Source organism: Theobroma cacao, chromosome 10, assembly GCF_053813885.1.
Source record: "Theobroma cacao isolate CCN51 chromosome 10, ASM5381388v1, whole genome shotgun sequence".
In the NCBI taxonomy this organism is placed as follows: domain Eukaryota; kingdom Viridiplantae; phylum Streptophyta; class Magnoliopsida; order Malvales; family Malvaceae; genus Theobroma; species Theobroma cacao.
The window spans coordinates 6,506,136-6,531,433 of NC_142648.1; the positions used below are offsets into that span (position 1 = coordinate 6,506,136).

The window sequence follows — 25,298 nt, forward strand, 5'->3', positions numbered from 1 at the left end:
CCTTATATTTTGAAGATATGACAAATAATATTTTTCATAATCATTTGTAATAATTGAATCATTAATAATCAATTAATAAATTTAACATTTAAATTTAACAGCTTATCATATTATAATGCATTTCAAATGGAGATTACTCTAATTAGTTAGACTACAATAAAAATTTATTACAAATTAAGTCATATCTTCCAAAGACTAAAGTTGTCAAACAATAAGGCAGTCGTTATTCTTTAACTATTGTATCCTCGAATCCTTTTAATTTATAAGATACTTAAACCTTATAAATGCTCAATTAAATTTTGAAAATGTTACTTGAACCTTACCCTAATATCTTATATATTACCATTAAATATTTAAATCCCGTTAAATACCTATTAAGTTGCTTCAAGATTCTTTATTTTTTAAGTGAAATTAATGACTTAATTTGTCGAATATGGAATTGGAATGAACCACATAATGCTGAATATGAAAAGAAAAATCGCAGGCTATTGGGTGAAAAAATTTAACCCTAAGAGAAATATAAGTGTAATTTACTTAAATAATATTCTAACAGTAAAATAACGAGGGGTACTGAGAGGAATTAAAAACTAAATTGGTGGGTATTTTTATAATTTTGATGTAAAATAAGGCCTTTACTGCAAAATGGCTTAATTAAGGGTTTCAATTTCTAGGGTTTATGTGAGCAGCAAAGCGGCAAAGGCAGCCTAACCATCAACACCAGCCACCATGGTTCTCAAGTAAGCTCATTTCCCTTTTTTCTTTGCTTATCTTTTTGTTTTTGTATTCCCAGAAAATGAAGGAAACGAAATGGGAGATAAACGTAGAAGAAAATAAAGGCTCGGAGTTTCACTTTGTTTGCTTTTTCCCCTTTTAGCTTTCTCCTCATTTTTCCTAACTGCCCATTTTTCTGGGCTCTTTTAGTTTCTGGATTTTCAACAATCTGAATATATAGCTTTTGGTTGATGAGATAATTTTGGGGAATAAAGTGATAAAATTTCTTTTTTCTTTTTGTTTTTTGTTGTCAAGTTGTTTGTGTTTTTATTAGAATTGGCAGCAATGTAAAGAAGTAGTTTAATCTGTTCGGCGTATCGGTAAGTATTGATTTAAGTGTTAAAATTGCTTTGGACATGTAGAAATGGTGAACATGGACTTATTTGGGAATATATGCCTTTTGTAGTGTCTGCTATACGGTCTTAAGTTTTATGAACTTCATATCTCTCAGGGGAAGGTGAAATTTTTCATTCTGCTCCGTTCAGTGGTCATAAAATATGGATACTATTGATATTGGGACGTTTTGTTGTGGCATTGGTTGAATTCAGTATCTAAGTAATTGCAAAGCTGCATTCTGATTACAAAATTCTGTTTTGGTGTTGTAGGACTGAACTTTGCCGCTTTAGTGGTGCAAAGATATACCCTGGTAAGGGTATCAGATTTGTTAGATCTGATTCTCAGGTAAATTAATCTGGGCTCTAATTTATGGGACATCGAGATTTCCCTTTTTCTTATCTTCTGCTTGGGATTTTCTTTGGAAGGGAGGTGGTTATTTGGGCTGTTGTTTGAGGCTGATAAACAAATTCTTTAGGTCTTCCTGTTTGCCAACTCAAAATGCAAGAGGTACTTCCACAACAGATTGAAGCCTTCAAAGCTTACTTGGACAGCTATGTACAGAAAGCAACACAAGAAGGTGGAAGCCTCTTATTTTGTTGTTTGCAATTGTGCTATCGCTTTGACATTGGCTCAACTTTTTTCATTTACATTCTTTATTTGAAATAACTCTCAGGATATAGCTGCAGAAGCTGTGAAAAAGAGGCGTCGTACTACTAAGAAACCATATTCTAGATCTATTGTTGGGGCTACCTTGGAGGTGATCCAGAAAAGGAGAACTGAGAAACCTGAAGTGCGAGATGCTGCCCGAGAAGCTGCACTCCGGTATGCTTTCCTTTATTCTATTTTTATCTAAAATAATGCATACATAGCCATGGTACATGCAGCAATAATTAGTTCTGATCTGATTCATTTAGCATGATTTTATTGCCATGATTTTGTGTGAACCCATAGTGATAAGTAAAAAGTCTAGGCCTCCTAGAATCAAATTTTATGTTATATGGAAAATAAATTTGCTATAGAGCCATAGTCTATAGTTAATATATAATATATCACTGCAGTGAAATTAAGGAGAGGATCAAGAAAACTAAGGATGAGAAGAAGGCGAAGAAAGCAGAACTGATGGCCAAAACACAGAAGACACAGGGCAAGGGTAATGTTCCCAAGGGTGCTGCTCCAAAGGGCCCCAAATTGGGCGGTGGTGGTGGAAAGCGCTAATCTGCTAGACTTGGTCTAAGGTGAAGGTAGAAAGTGTATTCTTGACGGCTTTGTAGTAATTTCCCATTCCTGTTCAATTTTGTTCTGATTATTTTGTTTCTAAATATTTAAGCAAATGGAGCTGTTTCAGTTGTTTCAAGGTTTTAACAGTTGGTTTTGTTTAATGGATTTAAGAAATTTTTACTTCATTTTCAAGCTATTGCTCATCCTGTTTCTCTGGTAAAAGTTCTTGTTTTTGAAGAGTGGAATCTTGCGTTGGGAAATTCAATTTAACAACTGATGTCGGAAATGTGTTGAAGGCCCCAGCTCTCCATTACCGGCAAGTAAATGCTTGCTCACCTGATGAATATTTGCAAGAACTAATGCTAAGACTAGCTCCTTTTTTTTTTTTTCTCATTTCTTCCCAATTTTTTCCCCTCCTCCCTTTGTTCTGACTTGCTTGCCATCGTGCTGGAAAAGGCTGGAGTTTGGAACCTCCTTTATCCTACAGCTACTCTCCTAACAAGTATGTGTTGGATGTTGGCAAGGCAGCTTCTAGTAACATAAATAAATTTGGTCCTGCTTCCCTTTAAGGCAATGGGAGATATTAAGAATTGGGCCTGGGGTTTTGATTGTTACTTGTATTAAGTGCCAAAAAATCTGGTTGGATCACTCAAACAATAATCATAGCCGAGCCAGAATAATGTGTTAACAAAGTATGCATCCGCACAATCACTACACTGAAAGTTGATGTTCTATCCGGGAGCTAGAATCTGCTGATGTGAAAATGTTGACCAGAGCATTTTCTGATGTTACTTGGTTGTCCACCCGTGGGAAAACTCTCTAATTGTGGATGCTGTAGCTAATTTCAATATTTTGGAACTTTCTTCTGTGTACTCTGTCTGTGCACCTTGAAGGGGATTTATTCTGAAGTCTGAACAATCTGAGGTGGACAATGATCTCGCCCTTTATTTTACATTAGCTCAATTCCCAACTGTTCTTCTGTTCCACCTCTCAAATCTTACAATAAGTCCATTGTACAAAGCGGCATTGAAATAACATTCCTGCTGCAAGGGGGCGCAGACTTACGCTACTGCTAAACAACAATAGATGCTATCAATGGCCATAATACTCCTTGACTGATTATTGGAGCTCATCTTCCTACGTGAATGGAACTCAAGGTTCAATATTTTCGTCCGGTGATGGACAAATTCCCAAGCAACTCATGGTTAAGATTTTAGGTTACGGATGCTTATGTTGAGGGTTAGGAGAATTTAAAAGAAAGAAAGAGATATTTGCCAGCAACCTAGGGCAAGGAAGTATATGCAATGTAGTGCTACATTTTACTTTTCCCGGTTTCGTAAGGCTGTGGTTTAGGCTTAAGTTACTAAAGTAGAAACTACATTCAGCCGTGCTAGTGATTGCTAGAGCTTGATCAAGTAGTTTCAGTGAAAACCATGCTTTATAAGAAGAAGCTTGGACTCGACTTATATGATGTGAGCCTCTCAAAAGGTTTGGTGAGCTCGCAGAATTACAAATCTTGGTCTAGGTGACCTCCCCTGTTCTAGTGCAACCAACGCAGCAAGATACAGGTTTTTGTGGTTGGTGCTTGGCAGGTGAAACAATCTTGAATTTCATGTGTTTTAGTATAATCATTCGTTAGCCATAACCTAAAAGAATTTCATGTCCAGTTGTAGGTTGCCATAGTATACAGGAAAAGATCAAAAGGTTTTTGATGAAACAAAATCATGTACAATCTGTTATTAGGAGAACTCAACAACTTTTGGTTTATTTGCTGCCAACTTTTGTATTGCTACAGCCTCATTGTTGGTTATGACTTGTGAGATGAGTACAGGTATGTAAGATGCATGTGTTCTGCACTCTGTAGCTGGTAAAAAAGTCACTCCTCTTACCAGCCTGTAACTATCATTTTTATATGAGTATCTCCTTTCCCTTTATTGACAATTTGCAAGATGCTTTGGCTTGAATTTCGAAAGAAAAGCAAGGAAGAATGCAGAAAGAGGATAACCAAATTGATCCTTACAAATAGTTTCTGATTAAACAGAAAAACGTGGGAAATAGGGACTGAGCTAAGATAATAGAGATGACATACATTCATATATAATTTCTCTTATCAGTGTAGTGTTTTCCTATCATAATAAGCCATATAAGGCACGAATGCCGTGAACATCATCCATGTGCAACTTCCTCTTTATCATTCCAGAGTCAAAATATGCATACATAACTGCTTCAGGGACCAAGCTGTGTTGAAGCCCGAGAAGGTGTCCGATTTCATGAACTGTCACAGACTCCAAGTCAACCTCATCAGGACCAGGGTTGGTGCTCCAATCTTCATCTGCATCATAGTGCAACTTTCCATCAGTTGGTGGACTGGCATGGGCCAAAGTCCCTTGAGGACCATCGAAGGGGTTGCCATCTCCATGCTCACCACTGTGGAAGCCAATTTCAATATCAGCAACGTAGTATTCTGCTACTTCCTCAAAAGTAAAACGGCTCACATTTGCCCATCTTTGGAAAGCTCGCACACAAACGGACCTTACGTTTTCTGCTAGAGGGACTTTGACACTGGAACGAAAGTTGTAGGTAAGATGGGTCTTTGAGAGTGGCCATTTCGGATTTCCAAGAAAGAATTCATAACGAGAGGCACCAATACCGTAGATGGACCTGGAGTTATTGCTATTCATCACATCTGCAATGCCACATCTTGACTTCATCATTTGTTTCACAGTGTCAGCATCTAGGTTGCCTGTGGCATTCAATTTATAATTCACCTGGTATGCTTTGATAGCAGACTCCAAATGGTCATCGAACTCATTATCATTCCCATGTTTGTAAGCATTGTAGCTCGCATGATCGTAATTCAAGTAACCTAGTTTCTTGAAATACTGTTTGAGCTCACAAAGCCCTTCAACAGTATGACCTTTGCGGCATCCCTGTAGGCTTTGGAAAATTTTGAATGTTCGTGTTGTTGGCTTTGATTGAATCGTGCTTAGTAGCATCTGCAGCAGAACAAAGAAAACAAGCATTAGTGAAGATGATTTAGAAGCCATTTTAGGCAAGCTTTAACGCTCTTTACTAATTCTCCCATGAAGAAGAGTAGTGTTGGACCCTAGAAATCTTGCTTATTTATGTACTTAAAATTGAAGATCAACTTTCAACTAACAAGTATGGCATTTAAATTACCTCAATGAATGGGGCAGTCTTTTGCAGTTTGGGATACAGATTCCTGTCACTTAACTCTCACATGATCATATGCATTCTCAGCAGGTTATTAGTCATTGAAACTTTTCGAAAAATCCTCAACAAATTTTCCAGGTAGGTGAAAGAAGCAGGCTCGTAACCATAATGAGCTTTTCTGTCTGAAAAGACTGCAGGAAGGAAGCAAATCAGATTTCTGTCATTATGGGTCGGCAATACTCACGGGAAATTTAAATGCCTCAAGTGTTCCCAAAAAAGAAAACCCATTTTTGTGCTAAGGTTTTCTCTATCACAAAAATAAAAATTCTGCCCTTTAAACAAAAAAACTATGCACCAATCAATCAGCTAAATATTCAAATGCTCTTACATCATGTTTTATGTCTATACAAAGAGTCAGAGGCAGAGTCATGGTATGATATATGATTAATGAAGATCTTGCACAGGTAAGTATGAAGTCAAGAATAAAAATTCTGTGGCTTGCCATTTTATGGTGTAAGCCAAGTTAAGGTATAATGTTTTTAAAATATTTTAATTATTTCAAAAAATTTAAATAGATTTTTAATTTTTCATTACTTTCAATTAAATTTTTATATTTTTTTAAATAAAAAAAGTCATTATATCTAATGTCAAGATTAAATCTGCGATATAGTTATATTATTATGGTTATATTATCATCCAGTATAACATGTAAATATACCACGCCAGCGTCATTAATTAAATTTCAATTTCACTCTCATTGTTGATTTTATTTTTGACTAAATGTAAAGTAATAATTATTTTAAAATAAAAATTAATTTAATTTCAAATTATGTCAATATATTATTTTTAAAATTTAATCATTATTTTAATCCAAAATATTCATTTATGATGGATTTATAAGAATTTTATGACAAAAAATAAGCTATTTTCAACAAAATTAAATAAATTCTTATGGAATTTTGGATGCATTTTGGATAGACTTTCAACATATTTAACTCAAATTTTTTATAGAAATATTTTATTCACTTTTGACGAAATTAAATAGTATTTTTGACAAAATTTAAAATTTTATTTTTTTTATTTTCTGAGTTGAAACATGAAAATCTATTTTTTATGAGTTTCAATTTTTAACATTTGGATTTTAAACAAAAAAAATTCTAAACAAAATCAAATTCCCTTTTAACTTCAACATGATAGGTATTTTTTTATTTGTAATTAATAAATTAATATGAAAGATGCACATTTTATTTAAAAATAAATATTATTAAGGAATATATTGAAAGCTTAAATTAAAAATTATATAATCATCTTTTCAATTTATACCCTATAATCTTCATTTTTATTAAAAAATATAACATTTTTAATTTTTTTATTTTACATGTATAATTGTTATTTATAATTATTTTAAAATTTTTTACTGTATCTGACCATACGATACGATATTCAATATTAAAATATAAACTTTCAATTGCTAATTAAAGATGAATTATGGCTATGGATGATATGAGGTGACATGGGAAATAAAATAATATTTTAATAATAAATAATAAAATAATATTATTTATTGATGAAAGATGAATAAGATGATGTCATATCAAAAGCTAATTTTGAGGAGCTATATTTGGCTAAAATAGGGAAGAGTAGGGAATTTTTAAGAAAATGGAGTATTGGTGGGGTCTACCTGTCATTATAAAAATAAAATATAAAAGTGTATATATATATATATATATATATATATTTAAATATTATTGTGATATATTAGTGGCATGCAAAATGGATATTTTTTATATACATAAGTAAAGGAAGGATAGTACAAAATAAATGGAGTCAAAAGAATGGTAGAAGGACTTAATTGAAAAGAAATGAAACATTGAGGGGTAAAATTGTAAATAACAAAAGTTAAGGGGTAAAATTGTAATTAGAAAATAGAAGACTAATTTGCAATTAATGAAAAGTTTAGGGGATTAAATTGTGAAAGATGAAAAGATTGGAGGTCAAATGGTAAATAAAGGAAAGTAATAGGACTTATGCGCAATTAAACCATCCTTTATTTTAGGTATAAATAAAAAATGCATAAAAGTTTCATAAAGCATATGTAGCATGGCATATAGCCATGCATGAAGAGAAAAAAACAATGAAGAAATATAAAGTGAATAAATGGCGACACATGGGAATTGATTGTGCATAGGCCTAGAGTTGCATAGAATAGTCGACCATGCATGTAAGTAGTTTGTAAGAAATGCCCAACCATGGGCAAACTACCCATGGTAAGAATGAAATTCAAATGGCCATGTAAAAGCAAGTAGGACCCACCATTGAGGAAACAATTTTCATGTAAGTGTCATGGGTGATCGGTTACATGGTGCAAAAGCTTACAAAAGAAAAGAATATGGGAGACAAGAAATGAAGTAAAGGCAATTGCATGAAAAGACATAGGTGGAAATGGTGGCCGGTGATGCATTTCTAATAGCTTATAGATGGCTTTTAGCATGAGCAAATGGAATTCCACCTAAGGATTTAATTTGGATAAGATGATAAATGGAATAAAAGATAACCAAGTCTTGACCAATAGGAAATAAAGCAATCTGCCATATCTAATAAAGGATGGATTACCTTGTGATAGTGTAAGGATGAGAGGAATTAAATAAGGAGAAGTCAAGGGGGAGGGGTTGTGAGAGAATTGGGAAATTCTTCCCTTTCTTAGAATCAAACAACTCCCGGCCTTCATTACTCTTTTAGTGCAACTTGAGAGCTTAAAAAAAAACCTTCCAAGTTTTTCTATTATTTTCACATTACAAGGAAATCCTAAAGCCCATCTTTAACTCTCATAAATTTCCTCATCATTTACATTTTCCAAGCAACCTGAGAGTCTTTCATCGTGATTTTCAAAAGGGTATCTCATGAGTGATTAAGTTTAAAGGTGAGAAACAATGGGAAAACCCTTGGCTCTAGGAAACCCAAGGCTACCAACTCATTTTTGAAGGGATTAAGGCTTCCCAAATTAAAGTTAAAGGCTGCAAATCAAATGTTTGGGTAAGGAAATCTTCATTTAAGCTTTAAAATAAATTAAAAATTATTTTAAGTTCAAAGAATTAATACCATGTGAATTTATTGTGACTGATTTGGTACTACGAGATTGGAAAAGTATTAAGGTTGTGCATTATTGAAGTTAGATCACCAACAAGGTAAGGTGGAATGAAGTTGGATGTTGGTACTTATTTATCAAAGTATGATTTACTAGAGAAATATGTGCCTAGGAAGGGTGAGCTTGTGATATTGACTTAGTATGATTTATTACAAAGGGATTTGAAAGAGAAGGACTCGCAGGAAATTTATCAAACTTGTGGCCTAGTGCTAAGAAATTTATTGTTAAGAGTACAAAGGTGAGGATAAATTGGTTGCAATTTGAAATTTAATGCAAATGTGCTTGCTAGAAAAATGTATAGATAATGTTATAATTGAAATTATACTAAGAGATTGTGTGATATTGATCGTTAAGGGTGATTGTGCTAAAACTTAAATTGCTAGGAAAAAAATGAAGAAGATTCAGGCGATGGTGATTTTCACCTGCTGATAATTTCCTGGTCAACACATTTCATTAGCGTGAGTAGAAATATTGGTGAGAATTCCCACCAAAGGAGGGGCGTGAGCAATACCTTTTAAAATATACTATGGATATTGCTACTATAAGTGCATAACTACAAATATGCTCACTGTTTTGTATTGACATTAGAATGCTACGAATTATATTTTATCTATTGAAGTGCCATTGGGAAGCATGAGTTGCTAGACAATTAGGCCTATTTTTTGTTACCTTACTCTGTTCATCAATTTGCCAGAATAACTATACTATGAGTTGTTTTATAACTACGAGAAACAAGTCCTTGAAAATATTAAATTTCCATTCTGTTTTGAAAGTCTTAAAAACCATTTGAATCTATACAATACTTGCATTCAATAGGCCATAAGGGTGTCCATTTATAAATATTTTAAATTTGCTTATTTGGTAATATTATGATGTTTGGATGAAATATAAAATTATGCCATGCTCGTTGATTTTGTTGTTGTACTTGGTATGTACTGCTTATTGATTTCAAAACTTGAAATATGTAACACATTGTTTATATGAGCATGTGACTGAAACTGGATACATGTACTTGGATTTTCAATAAATTATTTATAGGTAAGCCTTATGGGTATAGGTCTTGTTACCACACCAGATTGTGTGGTCTTTGTGCACAAAGTACTTGCTAGACATCGATTTGTTATTGGAGTAGTAAGGGGGATGGAAGCCTCGACTTTATACTTGGTGGTGTAGGGAGTCCCATGAGCAGGCACTCGGAGGATAGAAGCCCCAACTTTATACTTGGTGGCATGGGTGTCGCACGAGTAAGTATTAATAGGTGTTAGGGGCCCAATTTTATGCTTGGTGGCGTGAGGGAGTCCTACAAGTAGGCATTATGAGGATAGAAGCCCCAACTTTATATTTGGTGGTGTGGGGGTTCCCACAAGTAGGCATTGATATACGATATATGCTTGGAGACTCACACTATTTCTTAAACCTACCCAAAAGTACCTTAATCAATTTGTTTCTTTTATTATTTTATTTCTTATTGAGTATAACATTATTACTATATGTGACTTGATTAAAACCATGGCCTCGATTTATTAATTTTGAGAATTTTGGATTCAAATATTTATATTGGTTTTGCACATGATTTCTTAACTTTGTGCATAGTAAACCTACTAGGAACGGCATGATTAGAGCATCAACGCATCAAAAAATAATTTGAAATAAAATAAAACCCATGCCTCCTACCTTTAGATCACCTTGGTTGTTTAATGCAAAGTTAAGCACCAAATAAAATAAAAAATTTTACCTTTCCAAATGATATCGTAATCAAATGGATTCCTTTTGGTGACAAAACCATGAACACTTTTTGTGTGAAAGAATCCTAGCCACTCAATCACTTGGCCTCCAATGATGCACACACAATTGCAACGGATCCTTCTCAAGGAGAGAGCTTTATGCCACGAGCTTATGCTAGCAAGTGGACAACGATTTGTCCTCTTTTCTTTTTTGATTTCCAGCAAAGAATCAAAGGAGAAGTTTTCAAAAGAAATAAACGTTTCAAGAGTGGCAGCACTTAAGAGAAAAATACTTCTCCTCTAAAAAAGGAGTGGTTATAATGTGATATTTATATCTAAGTTTAACTTATTAAAATTTACAAAATAAGTCCTTAATATTATAACAATTATAATATTTAACCAATACCTAATTAAACATTTTTAATTAGGTCCTTAGTAGTTAAAACCTAGAATTTGATTTAAGTCTAACTTAAATCATCACACTCTCAATTTAATCCAAATTGCAACCTTTGTGTGTGACTCATTAAGTTCCTAACATGTTGGCAATGGAATTGAATTATAATATTATTAATTAATTAATTAATTTCAATGAATCATATTCAATTTTAAATTAACTAATTCAATTCCATAGACCATGATTGGCATCTAGCAATGCATCATGGCCACCCAATTGTTAGGAAAGTCAAAGGATTCTTTGACAACCTTTCAATGTACAATTTTTTAGTATAATTCATTCCCTCATCATATATCCCGAAGATAATAAGAGCTTGGTGCAGTGCCTACTCTTATTGATCTCCATATTTGTTCTTGTAGTCAGATCATTAGCTTTATGGAGACTTATGAAACTCATTTCATAATCTCCTAATCACCTTGGCCAAGGATTTAATTAAGCTAATATCAACCAAGAACTAATGAGATATTTCCCCTTGAATCACTTGGGGTGATGATTCCTATCTTGACCGCTCATTTGCCTCATATGCTTCATGCTATACCCAAAAACATCTTGTTTTGGCATCCCTGGTTAGGCACCTGTAGGGATGAAATCAAAACATAGCACTCCACACATAAGACAACTTGGTGTCTCAAGTCTAGGGAGTATTTACACAACTGACACATGAGAAGTATTGCATAGACACTTAAGTGAAATACCAAGTGCACTTATCATGGTGAGTCATGTCCAGTGAACTCACTCTCCCATGGCAAGCACCCACATACTAGTTCCAAGTTTCTCTATACTTCAACCTATGAAAACGATTTGCTTACTTCACAAGTAAGGAACATAACATGTGCCAATCTTTGAGCATTATTGATGCCCTATCTCAATGATACAATGATTAGGGACTTTTAGGAACAATGCTTTAATGCATAAGGATCTCATAATTGTATCCCAATACAATTCCTTTGCAAGGCATATATAGTTCCATGGGCTTTATCTACCTAAGCACAAAAAGTAATTAAATCACAAACTTATGGATAAAGAACTACCTCAATGTTATTATAAATAACAAAATGTCATACATAAATATCTCAAAATTACAGTTCCCATACAACCACAAATTGGCTTGTAGGACTTATACTAACAATACCTTCACATGTGTTTATCATCTTTATCATTATTATTATTATGCCTTCGCTAAAAACTCTACTATATTGCTTGTTTCCCTTTCTGTCCATTCACTAAGTTATGAAAGACTTACCCTAATTAATCGTTGCCTCTGACAAATAAGTAAAAGCTTTGGGATCAATCGGTGACAAGGGACCTCAACTTACTTTATAGGTAAATGGTATCTCATTGCCTTACCTTATGTTACTCCGTTGTTTAAACTTCGAGTCATTTATGGTTAAAAAAAACTAATTTACGGCTAGGCTTCAAGATGTTGTATGGGATGTTGATCAATGGAGATATTTTGCCAATTAAAGATGAATTATGGTTTTAGAGGATATGAGGTGACATGGGAAATAAAATTATATTTTCATAATAAATCATAAAATAATATTATTTTATTGATGATGGGTGAATAAGATGATTTCATATCAAAAGCTAATTTCAGAAAGCTAGGTTTGGCTAAAGTAGGGGAAAGTAAGGAATTTTTAAAGAAATGAGGTATTGGTAGGGCCCACGTGCCATTATAAAAATAAAGAATAAAAGTGTATATATATTTAAATATTATTATGATATATTGATGGCATGCAAAATGGATATTTTTGTCATGTACAAGTAAAGGAAGGATCATAGAAAATAAATAGAGTCAAAATAATGGTTTAAGGGCACCCGAGCATTTAGCTAATTAGTTGGTGCATTATCCCCCTACCTAAAAAGTAGGGTTCGGATCCCTCTTCCCTCAATTATAAAAAAAAAAAAAAGAGAATGGTTCAAGGACTTAATTAGAGAAAATGAAACGTTGAAGGGTGAAATTACAAATAATAATAGTTGAAAGGTAAAATTGTAATTAATAAAAATTAAAAGACTAAATTGCAATTGAAGAAAAGTTTAAAGAGCTAAATTATGAAGAATGAAAAAATTGGAAGGTCAAATGATAAATAATAGAAATTATGAGGACTTATGTGCAATTAAACCATCCTTGATTTAAGGTATAAATGGAAAAAGCATAAAAGTTTCATAAAGCATATGTAGTGTGGCAAATAGCCATGCATGAAGGGAAAGAAACAATGAAGAAATATAAGGTGAATAATTGGGTGGCACATGGGAATTGATTGTGCATGGGAAAGGAAGTGCATAGAATAGCCAACCATGCATGTGAGTAGTTTGTAAGAAATGCCAAACCATGGGCGGTTTGCCCATGGTAAGATTGATATTCAAATGGCCATATAAGAGCAAGCGAGACCCGCCATTAAGGAGACAATTTTCATGTAAGTGTCATGGGTGATTGGTTACATGGTGCAAAAGCTTACAAAAGAAAGGAATATAGGAGACAAGAAATGAAGTAAAGGCAATTGCATGGAAAGCCATAAGTGGAAATGGTGGCCGACCATGCATTTCTAATAGCTTACAGATGGTTTTTGTCATGAGCAAATGGAATCCCACCTAAGGATTTCATTTGGATAAGATGCTAAATGGAATAAAAGATAACCAAGTCTTGACCAATGGGAAATAAAGCAATCTGTCATATATAATAAATGATGGATTACCTTGTGATAGGGTAAGGATGAGAGGAATTAAATTAAGACAAGTCAAGAGGGAAGGGCTATGTGAGAATTGGAAAATTTCGCCCCTCTTTAGAACCAAAGAACCTTTAACCTTCATTGCTCTTTTAGTGCAACCCGAGAACTCCAAAAAACAAAAAAAAAAACTTACAAGTTTTTCTGTTATTTTCACATTATAAGGAAATTCTAAAGCCCATGTTTGACCCCCACGAAGCTCCTCATGATCTACTTTTGCCCAACAACTTGAGAGTCTTTCATGGTGATTTTCAAAAGGCTATCTCATGAGTGATTAAGTTGGAAGGTGAGAAACAATGGAGAAACCCTTGGCTTTAGAAAACACGAGGCTACCAACTCATTTTGGAAGCGATTAAGGCTTCCCAAATTGAAGTTTGAGGCTAGAAATAAAATGTTTGGATTTGGTACTACATGATTGGAAAAGTATTAAGGTTGTGCATTGGAGAAGTTAGACCACCAACAAGGTAAGGTGGGATGAGGTGGATGTTAGTACTTATTTTATCGAAGTATAGTTTAGTAGAGAAGTATGTTCTTGGGGAAGGTGAATTTGTCATATTGACTTAGTCTGTTTTATTACAAGGGGATTTGAAAGAGAAAGACTTGTTGAAAATTTTTCAAACTCACAACCTAGTGCTAAGAAATTGATTGTTGTGTTTAGAAAACTGAGGATAAATTAATGGCAATTTGAAATTTAATGCAAATGTGCTTATTGGCTGAATGTATAGATAATGATAACTTTGAAATTGTACTAAGAGATTGTGTGATATTGATTGCTAGGTGTTGATTGAGCGAAAACCTAAATTGCTAGGAAAAAAAGTGAAGAAGATTTAAGTGGTGGTGACTTACACTCGTTGAAAATTTCCTAGTCAACACATTTCATTAGCAAGAATAGAAATATTGGTGAGGATTCCCACAAGAAGAGGTGAGTGGGCAATTCCTTTTACAACATTGGTGAGGATTCCTACTGTCACGACCCAATTTCTGGGCCATGACCGGCGCAAGGGCCCAATAAACATAGTCTATTAAGCCCAAGCAAGCCTATTAGTCCGACGTGTTCATCATTCCATCATAAACTGCTAAGTCATTTTTCAAAACTTAGAATCAAAATATTATTAAACATTGCCATCTCATATTGGCATACTAAACAAGTGTATATACATTTGTTTTCAACATGTATCTTAACAATTACATTAGGTTCGTCTATACACAACAAAATAATACTCGACTTCCAGCAGAGGGACTCGGACTAATGTACAGCTACTGAATGCCGAGACACTTACCAAAAGATGTGTACAAGTCTACAAGGAGACCTCGTCTTAGTTACCGACTACCTCGTGATCTGAAAACATGAAGTTGAAAATGGTGAGTATAAACCCAATGAGTGAACAAGGAAGGGAACAAGCAACCATAAGGAATCTTTAACGAAATCATGATGCATTCTTTTTCAAAACAATGCAATTTGTTTCTATTCTTATTAAAAACCCCTCATCAACCCTTAAATGATTAATCATTTGAAAATCATTAACCCATACATAACAAATCATTTGAAGAATGAAAGCTTCAATATTACACAAGTAAGTAAAATACGACAACGAATCTTCGCTGCAACGGAAAGGCATTCTCGCTGCAGTGGCGACGTTGGGATTTAGTTATTAGCCGAACGAGGGTTTCTCACTAAACCTCCCCATTTTAAACTTAACTCATTTAATCCTTAATGTTGGAAGTCCATGCTCTGATATGGTAGCAAAGAAGTGAAAAATAGGGCAACAATTGGACAAGATAAGAGACCAAAGCATAAGGTTTTTTGCTGCAGCGAGATTCTTTCTTGCTGCAGTGAAATTGTAACTCAAAAATAGAAGGTTTCTCGCTGTAGCGAGATTCTTTCTCATTGCAGCGAAATTCAACTGATGAAACAGAGAGTTTCTCGCTGCAGCGAGATTCCTTTTTGCTACAGCGAGAAGCTACAGTGACTATCTTGTTGCAGCGAGAACCAGTTCTGGTGAAGGTTCTCAAACCCGAGAGTTTCTTGCTGCAGCGAAATACAGGGGCACCAAATGAAAATTTCCCTTTCTCCCAAAGAAAACCACCATGCTTGAAATGTTCAAAACCAATAAGAAATACATAACAACTTCCCAAAGTTTAACATACCGAATTTCACATACATTACATCCATATACATAACTCATAAATTTCTTATAACACACATGTTTACGTATGTATACATATACATATACCCATCACCATCATGCACACCATCCCATCATCATCATCACCAGCTCATGCACACTCCCTACTCGCACATGGTTAGGTCATCACCGGGTTATGCGCACTCCTTACTCGCACATAACCGAGTCATCCTCGGCTTATGCGCACTCCCTACTCGCACATAGCCGAGTCAATATAATTACACAACATTATATTCAAGCATATATGTATATCAACATAATGCAGCCACATAGAAATCCATAATAACCACATATCATAACATAAACCATTTCTCAAGAGCTTGTTCCCAAGGCATTCATTTTGAGAAAAGTTGTATAAAATCATTCAAACACTTTATTCAAAACAGTCATATTCCCAAAACAATTTTGATAGGCAGTCCACTCACCAATTGATTGTAGAGCCTTTAGATAACTCCAATTCCTCTAATTGTCCAAATGAGATGATGGGGCTTCCTTAGAACCTAGGATCACATTAGCATAAGCAATAGGTCAATTTTACAAACTATGAACCCTAAAAGCTATCTCTTAGCTAGTTTTCAATTGCCACATTAAATGACCATCTATGTTCACTATCTTAATCACTAAAAGTAATGAACATACTCAACAATAAAACAGCTCATAAATCCCAATTACTAGCCATTTTCTGCAGCCAGAAATCGAGCTTAGTTCATCACTCACCCTAGGGTTCCTTTGTAGTCTAATTCTCTTCCAATAGCTTCCTAATCAATGGGGTAATTCTCTCTTTCTCTCTCTAGATTGCCCAACTAGTGAGAGAAAGTATGAAAACCAGATTTTTAAAGGGTTTTAAAGTGAGAGGATGAAATAGCATAAGAGTTTATGGAAGAGTACACCAAAAGCATGAAAATTGGAGCTAGAGAGAGAAAGTTATGAAAGCTTGAAGAAAACTCCCATGGAGGAATTGAAGAAACGTGAGAGACGAGAAGGGAAGAAGAAGACCAGCTACTAGAAATTCAAAAAGGTGCTGGAAATTTCAAGATATTTATAGGCCAAACTTATCCATTCCCATAAAATTACAAAAATGCCCTTCCACCAATTAACTTATTCTCCTCCAATCTTTTATGCAATCTTTTTGCTCTTTTAACACTGAGACAAGATCCATAATGGTCTAGACATGTTCAGGTTCATAAAAACTTAAAATTTTAACTCGATGTGAAAAATAACCATTTTGCCCCTATCGTGAAAATCGTCAAAATTTTGGTTTTCTTTCCATTTTAGCCCTAATTTCACCATCCATTTATTCCTTAAGCCTACTTAGGCCATAATATTGTTAAAAATCTTACTTTTATGGCTTACTAAGGAAATGATGAAATTACCCCTAACTCGTATTATTACATCATGCTTAGTTACAAGCCTATAGAGGTTGGGGTCTCACACCTACTCACCTATTTTGGTGGGAATCTTTACCAATATTTCTATTTACACTAATAAAATGTGTTGACTTGAAAATTTCCAGTGGGCATAAATCACCACCACCTAAATCTCTTTTACTTTTTTTTTTCTTAACAATTTAAGTTTTAGCTCAATCACCCCCTAGCAATCAATATCACACTATCTCTTAATACAATTTCAATGTTATCATTATCTATACATTCAGTCAGTAGGCACATTTGCATTAAATTTCAAATTTCAACAAATTTATCCACACCTTTTTAAACTCAATAATCAATTTCTTAGCACTTGGCTACAGGTTTGACAAACTTCCAACAAGTCATTCTCCTTTAAATCCCCTTGTAATAAAACATACTAAGTCAATATCACAAGTTCACCCCTCCCAAAAACATACTTTTCTAGTAAAACATACTTCGATAAAATAAGTACCGACATCTAACCTTTTTCCACCTTACCTTGTTAGTGGTCTAACTTCTACAATGCACAACCTTAATACTTTTCCAATCTCGTAGTGCCAAATCCAAACATTTAATTTCCAGCCCCAAACTTCAATTTGGGAAGCCTTAATCGCTTCAAAAATGAGTTGGTAGCCTCGGGTTTCCTAGAGCTAAGGGTTTCTCAATTGTTTCTCACCTTCAAACTTAATCACTCATGCGATACCCTTTTGAAAATAACCATGAAAGACTCTTAGGTTGCTTGGAAAATGTAGATGATGAGGAGCTTTGTGGGCGTCAAAGATGGGCTCTAGGATTTCTTTGTAATGTGAAAATAATAGAACAACTTGGAAGGTTTTTTTGTTTGAAGCTCTTAGGTTGCACTAAGATAGTAATGAAGGTCAAAGGTTCTTTGGTTCAAAGAAGGGGCAAAATTTTCCAATTCTTACACAACCCCTCCCCCTTGACTTCTCCTTATTTAATTCCTCTAATACTTACCTTATCACAAGTTAATCCATGATTTATAACATATGGCAGATTGTTTTATTTCCCTTTGGTCAAGACTTGGTTATCTTTTATTTCATTTATCATCTTATCCAAATGAAATCCTTAGGTGGCATTCCATTTGCTTATGCCAAAGGCCATGTGTAAGTTATTAGAAATGAATGGCCATCCACCATTTCCACATATGGCTTTTCATGTAATTGCCTTTATTTCATTTCTTGTCTCTCATATTCCTTTCTTTTGTAAACTTTTAGACCATGTAACCAATCACCCATAATAGTTACATGAAAATTGTGTCCTTAATGGTGGGTTTCACTTGCTTTTACATGGCCATTTGAATTTCAATCTTACCATGGGCACATTGCCTATGGTTTGGAATTTCTGGCAAATTGCTCACATGCATGGCTGGCTATTCTATGCACTTCCATTCCCATGCACAATCAATTCCCATGTGCCATTCATTTATTCACCTTATATTTCTTCATTGTTTCTTTCTCTTCATGCATGGCTATTTGCTATGCTACATATGCTTTATGAAACTTTTATGCATTTTCCATTAATACCTTAAATCAAGGATGGTTTAATTGCACATAAGTCCTCTTACTTTCCCTTTTTTACCATTTGACTCTTCAATCTTTTCATCTTTCACAATTTAGTCCCTTAAACTTTTCATTAATTACAAATTTAGTCCTTTATTTTTTATTAATTATAATTTTACCCTTCCTTTATACATGCATAACAAAAATATCTATTTTGCATGCCACCGATATATCACAATAATATTTATACACACACACATACACACACACACACACACACACACACACACACACATTTATACTTTATTTTTATAATGGTACATGGCCCCACCAATACTTTATTTCTTTAAAATTTCCTTACTCTCCTCCACTTTAGTGAAACCTAGCTCCTCAAAATCAGCTTTTGATATGACATCGTCTTATTTACCAACCATTAATAAAATAATATTATTTTATTATTATTTTATGGTTTATTATTAAAATATTATTTTATTTCCCATGTCACCTCATATCCTCCATAACCATAATTCATCTTTAATTGAAAAAATATCCTCATTGATTAACATCTTGGGGGATGGGATGTTACAAACTCCCCTACTTAAAAATAAATTCGTTCTCGAATTGAAATGACATAGGGGGTATAAAATGTACATTCAGTCCTCAAATAAATTTGGATATTTCACTTGCATTCCACTTCCAGTTCCTAAGTCACCTCCTCGACTAAATGGTTTTGCCACAGTACTTTAACCATGAAGATATCCTTAGAGCGAAACCTCTTCACTTGTCGATCTAGTATGGCCATGGGTTGCTCTTGGTACTTCAACCTATCTTCCAATGGAACTGTATCATGTTGTATCATATACAAAGAGTCTCAAACATACTTTTTGAGTATGGATACATGACAAGCTGGATTTACCTTTCCAAGATCCGACGGTAGTGCCAATCGATAAGCAACGACAACTTCATGCTCCAATATTTCAAATAGGCTAATCAAGGATTGAGTTTCCCTTTCTTGCCAAATCTCTGAATTCTATTGCGTGGAGACATTTTTAGGAAAACATAGTTGCCTACGTCAAACTCTAAGGGCTTGCATATGTTGTCAGCATACGACTTCTGTCTACTCTGAACTGCCAACATCTGTTCTCGAATTATTTGTACTCTTTCCACTATCGCTTGTATCATCTCCGGTTGCAACAATTTCCTTTCTTCAACTTCCAACCATCCAATGGGCGATCTACACCTCCGCTCGTACAATACCTCAAACACTAACAGAATACCATAATCATTATCCAATGCTGAAGCCACTACACCCATCAGATGGCATCATAGCACTGCAGGTGTTCTTTCCACTACCACTTGTACCATCTCCGGCCTCAACAATTTCCTTTCTCTGACTTCCAATCATCCAATGGGCAACCTACACCTCTGCCCATACAGTGCCTCAAACACTAACCGAATATCATAATCATCGTTCAGTGTCGAAGCCACTGACGGAATATCATAATTATCATCCAAAATCACAAGCGGGATTGATATGACCGTCCCTACTTACCACCATCCTTGCATGCGAAGAACATAGTCACAGGGGAAAGGACGCCAGTCAACTACAATCAAATCAACATCTGGAATTTAACCATCGGACAAAACACATACCCCAATCTCAAGACTATCATGTTAACAACCACCTCATATCCCCAATACATGTTACTTCATCACGTCATATTAAACTCAATATACTCAGCTAATTCACAAATAACAGTCATCAATATGCCCCACTTATAAATTGTATCAAATTATCCTCAATTAGATTATTTATAATAGACAAGCTACTCTCTGACATATAGAATATCTTATGCAAGATTCTGGCAAACTTGATGTACCTCAAATAATGCAGAAAACTATCCGCTCATGAAGCATACCAATAAAGGCAACAAGGTCCTTGGATTGTAGCATCAAACATTAAGACAATTCAATACATTGGCCACCATGTGACTCATAACAAAACGAACAGAATATATACAGCTCACCACTAATGGCTAAACATACAAAGGGGACAATAAGGTTAATAATTAACCTACTTGTCTAGCAACTCATGCTTCCCGATAACATTTCAAATATTCAGAACACATCAAGCATTTGCATTGGACTCAAATTAAATTCCAGAATTTAAAATCAATACTGGCCTAGGCATTAATTCACCCAATCATGTTTCATGGCAACGCATTTACATGCATTAATATTCATATAATAAACCCCACTCACCTCAATTGGTGGGATTTCTCACCTATATTACTTAATCAACCTTCCTTAGCTTAAGCTTATTCTTGCCAAAAGACTTAGCATAATTCAATCTATCATCATCACTAGAGCTTTCATGGATTCAATAACTCGGTTTTGACCTTGAATCCATTAACTCAAGCAGCTCCTAAGAATTCACATTGTACCATTTCTTAATTACATCTCCACCACAACAATTCACATACATTTGGTTAACAAAATATTAATACTTAAAAATTCATTTAAAACCGACCATACTCACCTTGTTAAATTAATTGCCAACTTGAGTAATGTTGAGCAAGGCCTCGGGTTGGAGTAATTTTTTTTCCAGCAATCAGTTTATTATTTCAATAGCCCCTTGACAACCCACATCATGCATTCACTTAGTATGAACTCAAGACTACGTATCAAGTATGTACGGCAGCAAAGTATTCATGTTCAATACTCAATTTAAATAAATTTCTCTCACCTTCAAATTCCCACCAAATCTGATAATTATGGATTTTATCAAATTTGATAAGCATTTCCAAGAAAGAATCAATACCAAAAAAAAGTATTGTCAGAACACCACATTTCAGTCATGGGCTTAGCCTCGGAGCCTACGCTAACCTTTAGGAATTATGCTTGAGCTGAAACGTATTCCATTATAGAGTCCAAAAGTTAAAATGCAAATAATCAGTTACTTGGTTCTTGCCACTGTCGACGGTAAGATCATAATTCAAATATCCAAAATTTTTACGATGTAAATTTGAAATTATCTTATTAAATTTTTAAGATAAACATCTAACTTGAAATCAATTAAATAATAGTTGACGGAAATTTTGATATATTTATATGTTCGAAATTTCCTCAATTTAACAGATATGGGTCTATCACTATAATACTTCCCATCATATGTAAGGTGGACCATAGACCTATAACGTGACATGGATCAGCAAAAGAGTGACCAACAAATAAGGACGGTGTCTACTCTAATATCGTGTTAAATTTTTAAGAGAAACAATTTAACTTAAACCTAATTTGCATTAAGTGAAGTGACCTTTATTATATTTATATGTCTAAAATATTTCAATTTAACAAATGCGAGGTGTATCCTGAACACATAAATATTACAAATTGATTTTAGATCGAACGTTCTTAAAAATTCAAGACTTTTCAAGACATAGAATGAACCAAAATATTCTTAACTAGTTTCGGAAACAGCAGACGTAACAGAAAAGGAAAAATTGAGTAGAAGAATAAGGTATTGCTGCAAGTAATACCACAATAGTATCTAGTAGATCAGGCACTCTCTTTTTTGGATAATTGAAACTTCATTATTTAAACAAGCAGGATAAACCTTGCTACAAAGGAAACAAGAAATAGTAAGACACCCTTGTGCTAATTTTCTTTAAGAAATAGTCAGCATATTTAATACTAATTTTCTTTAGATAAACCATTTCTATGAAACTTATTTCGTGTTCCCTCTTTAAAGGAAATCAAAATGCAACTTACATAGTCTCTTATATAAGGCCATTCAAGAAATTGTTTAACCTAAACTTGTTTAACCACTTGACACACATTAGTACCAAAAAAAAAAAACTTTATCTTTAATAAGTACTAACAATTATTTTTGTAGAATTTATAAAAATATTAATTTTTATTTAATTAAATAAAATGTGATGTTTCTTAAACTTATATGTTCCTGTAACTAAAAAATTAATCCACCGCAACATACTATATCATCACCAAAATGCCACGTCATTCAATTTGAAAACAAAATCTTAACACCATTGTACTTAACTCCGTTTTTAATAAAAGTGTAAAGGCTAAATTTATTAAAATTGAGGCAGAGAGACTAAAACTATCAAATTAAGATGACGGAAGGATAAAATTCAAATTTTGATCAGTAAAGAAGCTACAAACTTGCCTGAAAAGGCACAGCAAACTCCAGCTAAACAGCTCAGCTGGTCTCGAGTTGAAGAGAGATACATTTAATATTTTGAAGGCCCCATATTCCTATTTCTTTCTATTGAGTTCTGGACAATGAATTCAAATACTGGATGTATACCAGACTATAAATTTAAAGATTCAGGCTTTATTGAAATTTGAACTCTCTAGAAATGCGACGTTCAGCTAAGGCTAGAGAACTAACATTTTCTGGAAAGTACAGCATTCAATACGCAAAAATAAAGCTTTTCCTCTTTTACAATTTCTCCAGTTCTTCAGTATATGACGCTGACTCGAAATCAAAAATTTATTTCATACCTTGTCATGTTATGTTCAATATCCATTAATGAACAACAGTTACAGGCAAGACATACAAACAAGAAGGGAAATGCATCAGTGGGCTGTTTAAATCAAGATAGGGGCATCAGCACATTTTATAGAGCAGATCATAAAGATTTAAAATCTCCAAAATAGACAGACAGAATGCATATCATTGTGTCCGGTGTCTGCCCTTCTTCATGAACTTCAAAAGTCATGCAAAAGAAAAATTCATCATCTCACTGATTAGCTTATGGACAAAAAACAATTGGACTATAAAAAATGACAGTAAAACTCATTTTGTTCAGCTTTACCATCTATTTTGAAACACCTATCTTCTCCTCATATAGCTTCAATAAATGAGGATCCTCATACGGGTTCACAAACCTTTGGAGGAACTTCTTTTCACTGGACTCCAACAGTTCATGAAAGGTTGATTTCTTTCTTGATCAAACCTTTGGACAACACATAAAAGAAGATCAGTGAGATTGAACCTTAAAAAAATGACAGTAAAATTCATTTTGTTCAGCTTTACCATCTATTTTGAAATGCCTAGCTTCTCCTCATATAGCTTCAAAAAACAAGGATCCTCATACAGGGATCACAAACCTTTGAAGGAACTTCTTTTCAGTAGATTCCAACAGTTCATGAAGGCTGATTTCTTTTGTGATCAAACCTTGGGACAACAAAACTTGAATAACTGTACACCGAGGAATAATTCCTTCTCCAAACTAAGTCCAAGAAGGAGTGGATGGTTTGCAATATATGAAGATTTCAAGCCCATTGTGTTGACATAAAAATTCATTGCTGCTTTAACCTTGTTCTCAGAAAGCATCAGGCAGATTGGAAACTTCCCAAAAGCTGAAGCAATCTGTTCATCAGACCAACCCCATTCCTTAAAAACTTAGAATTTCCTTTCCTGCGTTGATTTGCGCATTTGTACCAAAGCTTTAAGAGCGGAAAGGAAAACTTCCTTTAATGGGTTGAAACCCAGTTTCTTTACTTCTTCCACAGCCCTTTCAAACTTTCCATGATTTTGAGCAAAGACACGCGGGTAGACAACACGTTTACTTACAATATTTGATTTTGGCACTCCACATTCTCGCAGCAGTGCAAGATTAGGAGCAACAAGGGACTGGAAATCACGTTCAAGAACAGCTGGAAAACGCTTGTAAGCTACAAGAACCTTATCATCATCACAGCCAGTCAAGTCCTTGAAGAAATTGAAATTGGGAATGATGTGGCTGTCTAAACTACATCTCAAGACATATGGGTGTGAAGACAAGATTCTTGCAAGGTTAGAACTTGAATCTCCTCTAGAGTAAAAGAATTGGAATTTCGGTCAGAGGGTTTCCTCAGGATTGTCAACCAGCAATTTCGGGATTCTTCTAATGAGGTTTGTGAATTGGGTTTGTGAGAAGCCATGGTTCTTCAAGAAGTTAATGACAAAGTCAGGGTTTTCTGGGGTTTTAAAGCGGACTTATTTGGAAACAGCAAAAGCACAATATGGAGACAACCCACACGAGTTTATGAGGTAAGAAATCGTAAATGAGTGCCGATGGGTTGCATTTCCTGATATAGATCTGATAGCTACTGAAGCCAGTGTATAGTTTTGAAGAAAGTTGACATCTCTAAAACTTGATAAAATCCTGGTACTACCTCTAATGTAGAGTTGGTTTTTGCAGAATGAATAAATCATTGAATCAAAGCTAAAACTGACGTTAAAGGCAGCAAATGAAGACCAGAAATATGAGAAACAAAAAAACACACCTTGGAACTAACTCAATCGAACTTGAATAACCCAACACAGTTGTTCACACTTCTTTCTCTGTCATGTTTCAGATTTTAGACTCTGAATGCTTTCCAGATGAACCAGTTGCTGACCTGGGATTTTCATTCCTATCAACTTCAGCAAAATTTCCTTTAGCTTTTATGAAGGAGAATATAATTTGGGGTTCCTCTAGACTGCACTCTACGTGTTTGATAATTATGTTGTTCCATCCCGTCTTCTAAATTTTGAGGAAATGAAGTTGTAATTTGGTTTATTTGTAGGGATGGCGATGGATATTTAATTTTTGTGTACTGCAATTATGGGTTCATACATACGTTTGAAA

The 25,298-nt window shown here is 34.3% G+C and overlaps 1 protein-coding gene, 1 long non-coding RNA gene and 2 pseudogenes across 6 annotated transcripts; 2 read left to right on the forward strand and 2 right to left on the reverse strand.

Annotated features, from left to right (window-relative positions):
* The first annotated feature begins 658 nt into the window (after window positions 1-658).
* Window positions 659-2,510, forward strand: LOC18586592 (large ribosomal subunit protein eL24). Of its 2 annotated transcripts, XM_007010070.3 has the most exons (6): window positions 712-737; window positions 1,178-1,228; window positions 1,377-1,452; window positions 1,583-1,684; window positions 1,781-1,929; window positions 2,166-2,510. In XM_007010070.3, exons 1-6 carry the CDS (start codon window positions 727-729, stop codon window positions 2,320-2,322), a joined length of 546 nt encoding a protein of 181 aa, XP_007010132.1. In that variant the 5' UTR covers window positions 712-726; the 3' UTR covers window positions 2,323-2,510. The 2 variants fall into 2 exon arrangements, with proteins under 2 accessions (XP_007010133.1, XP_007010132.1); XM_007010071.3 differs by lacking the exon at window positions 1,178-1,228 and having other exon boundaries at window positions 659-737.
* A 1,824-nt stretch (window positions 2,511-4,334) lies between these two features.
* Window positions 4,335-5,689, reverse strand: LOC18586593 (metalloendoproteinase 2-MMP pseudogene; annotated as a pseudogene). Of its 2 annotated transcripts, XR_016023185.1 has the most exons (2): window positions 5,506-5,689; window positions 4,335-5,321 (listed from the first exon to the last, which is right to left on the reverse strand). The product of XR_016023185.1 is annotated as a metalloendoproteinase 2-MMP pseudogene, transcript variant X2 (transcript). The 2 variants fall into 2 exon arrangements; XR_016023184.1 differs by lacking the exon at window positions 5,506-5,689 and having other exon boundaries at window positions 4,335-5,451.
* Window positions 5,690-8,187: 2,498 nt separating this feature from the next.
* LOC148760314 (uncharacterized) lies at window positions 8,188-10,287 on the forward strand. The gene is made up of 2 exons (XR_016023126.1): window positions 8,188-8,532; window positions 9,028-10,287. It is a non-coding gene; the product is annotated as an uncharacterized LOC148760314 (long non-coding RNA).
* Window positions 10,288-23,298: 13,011 nt separating this feature from the next.
* On the reverse strand, window positions 23,299-24,956 carry LOC18586595 (transcription termination factor MTERF15, mitochondrial-like; annotated as a pseudogene). Its single transcript, XR_016023222.1, has 2 exons — window positions 23,720-24,956; window positions 23,299-23,639 (listed from the first exon to the last, which is right to left on the reverse strand). The product of XR_016023222.1 is annotated as a transcription termination factor MTERF15, mitochondrial-like (transcript).
* Window positions 24,957-25,298: the final 342 nt, after the last annotated feature.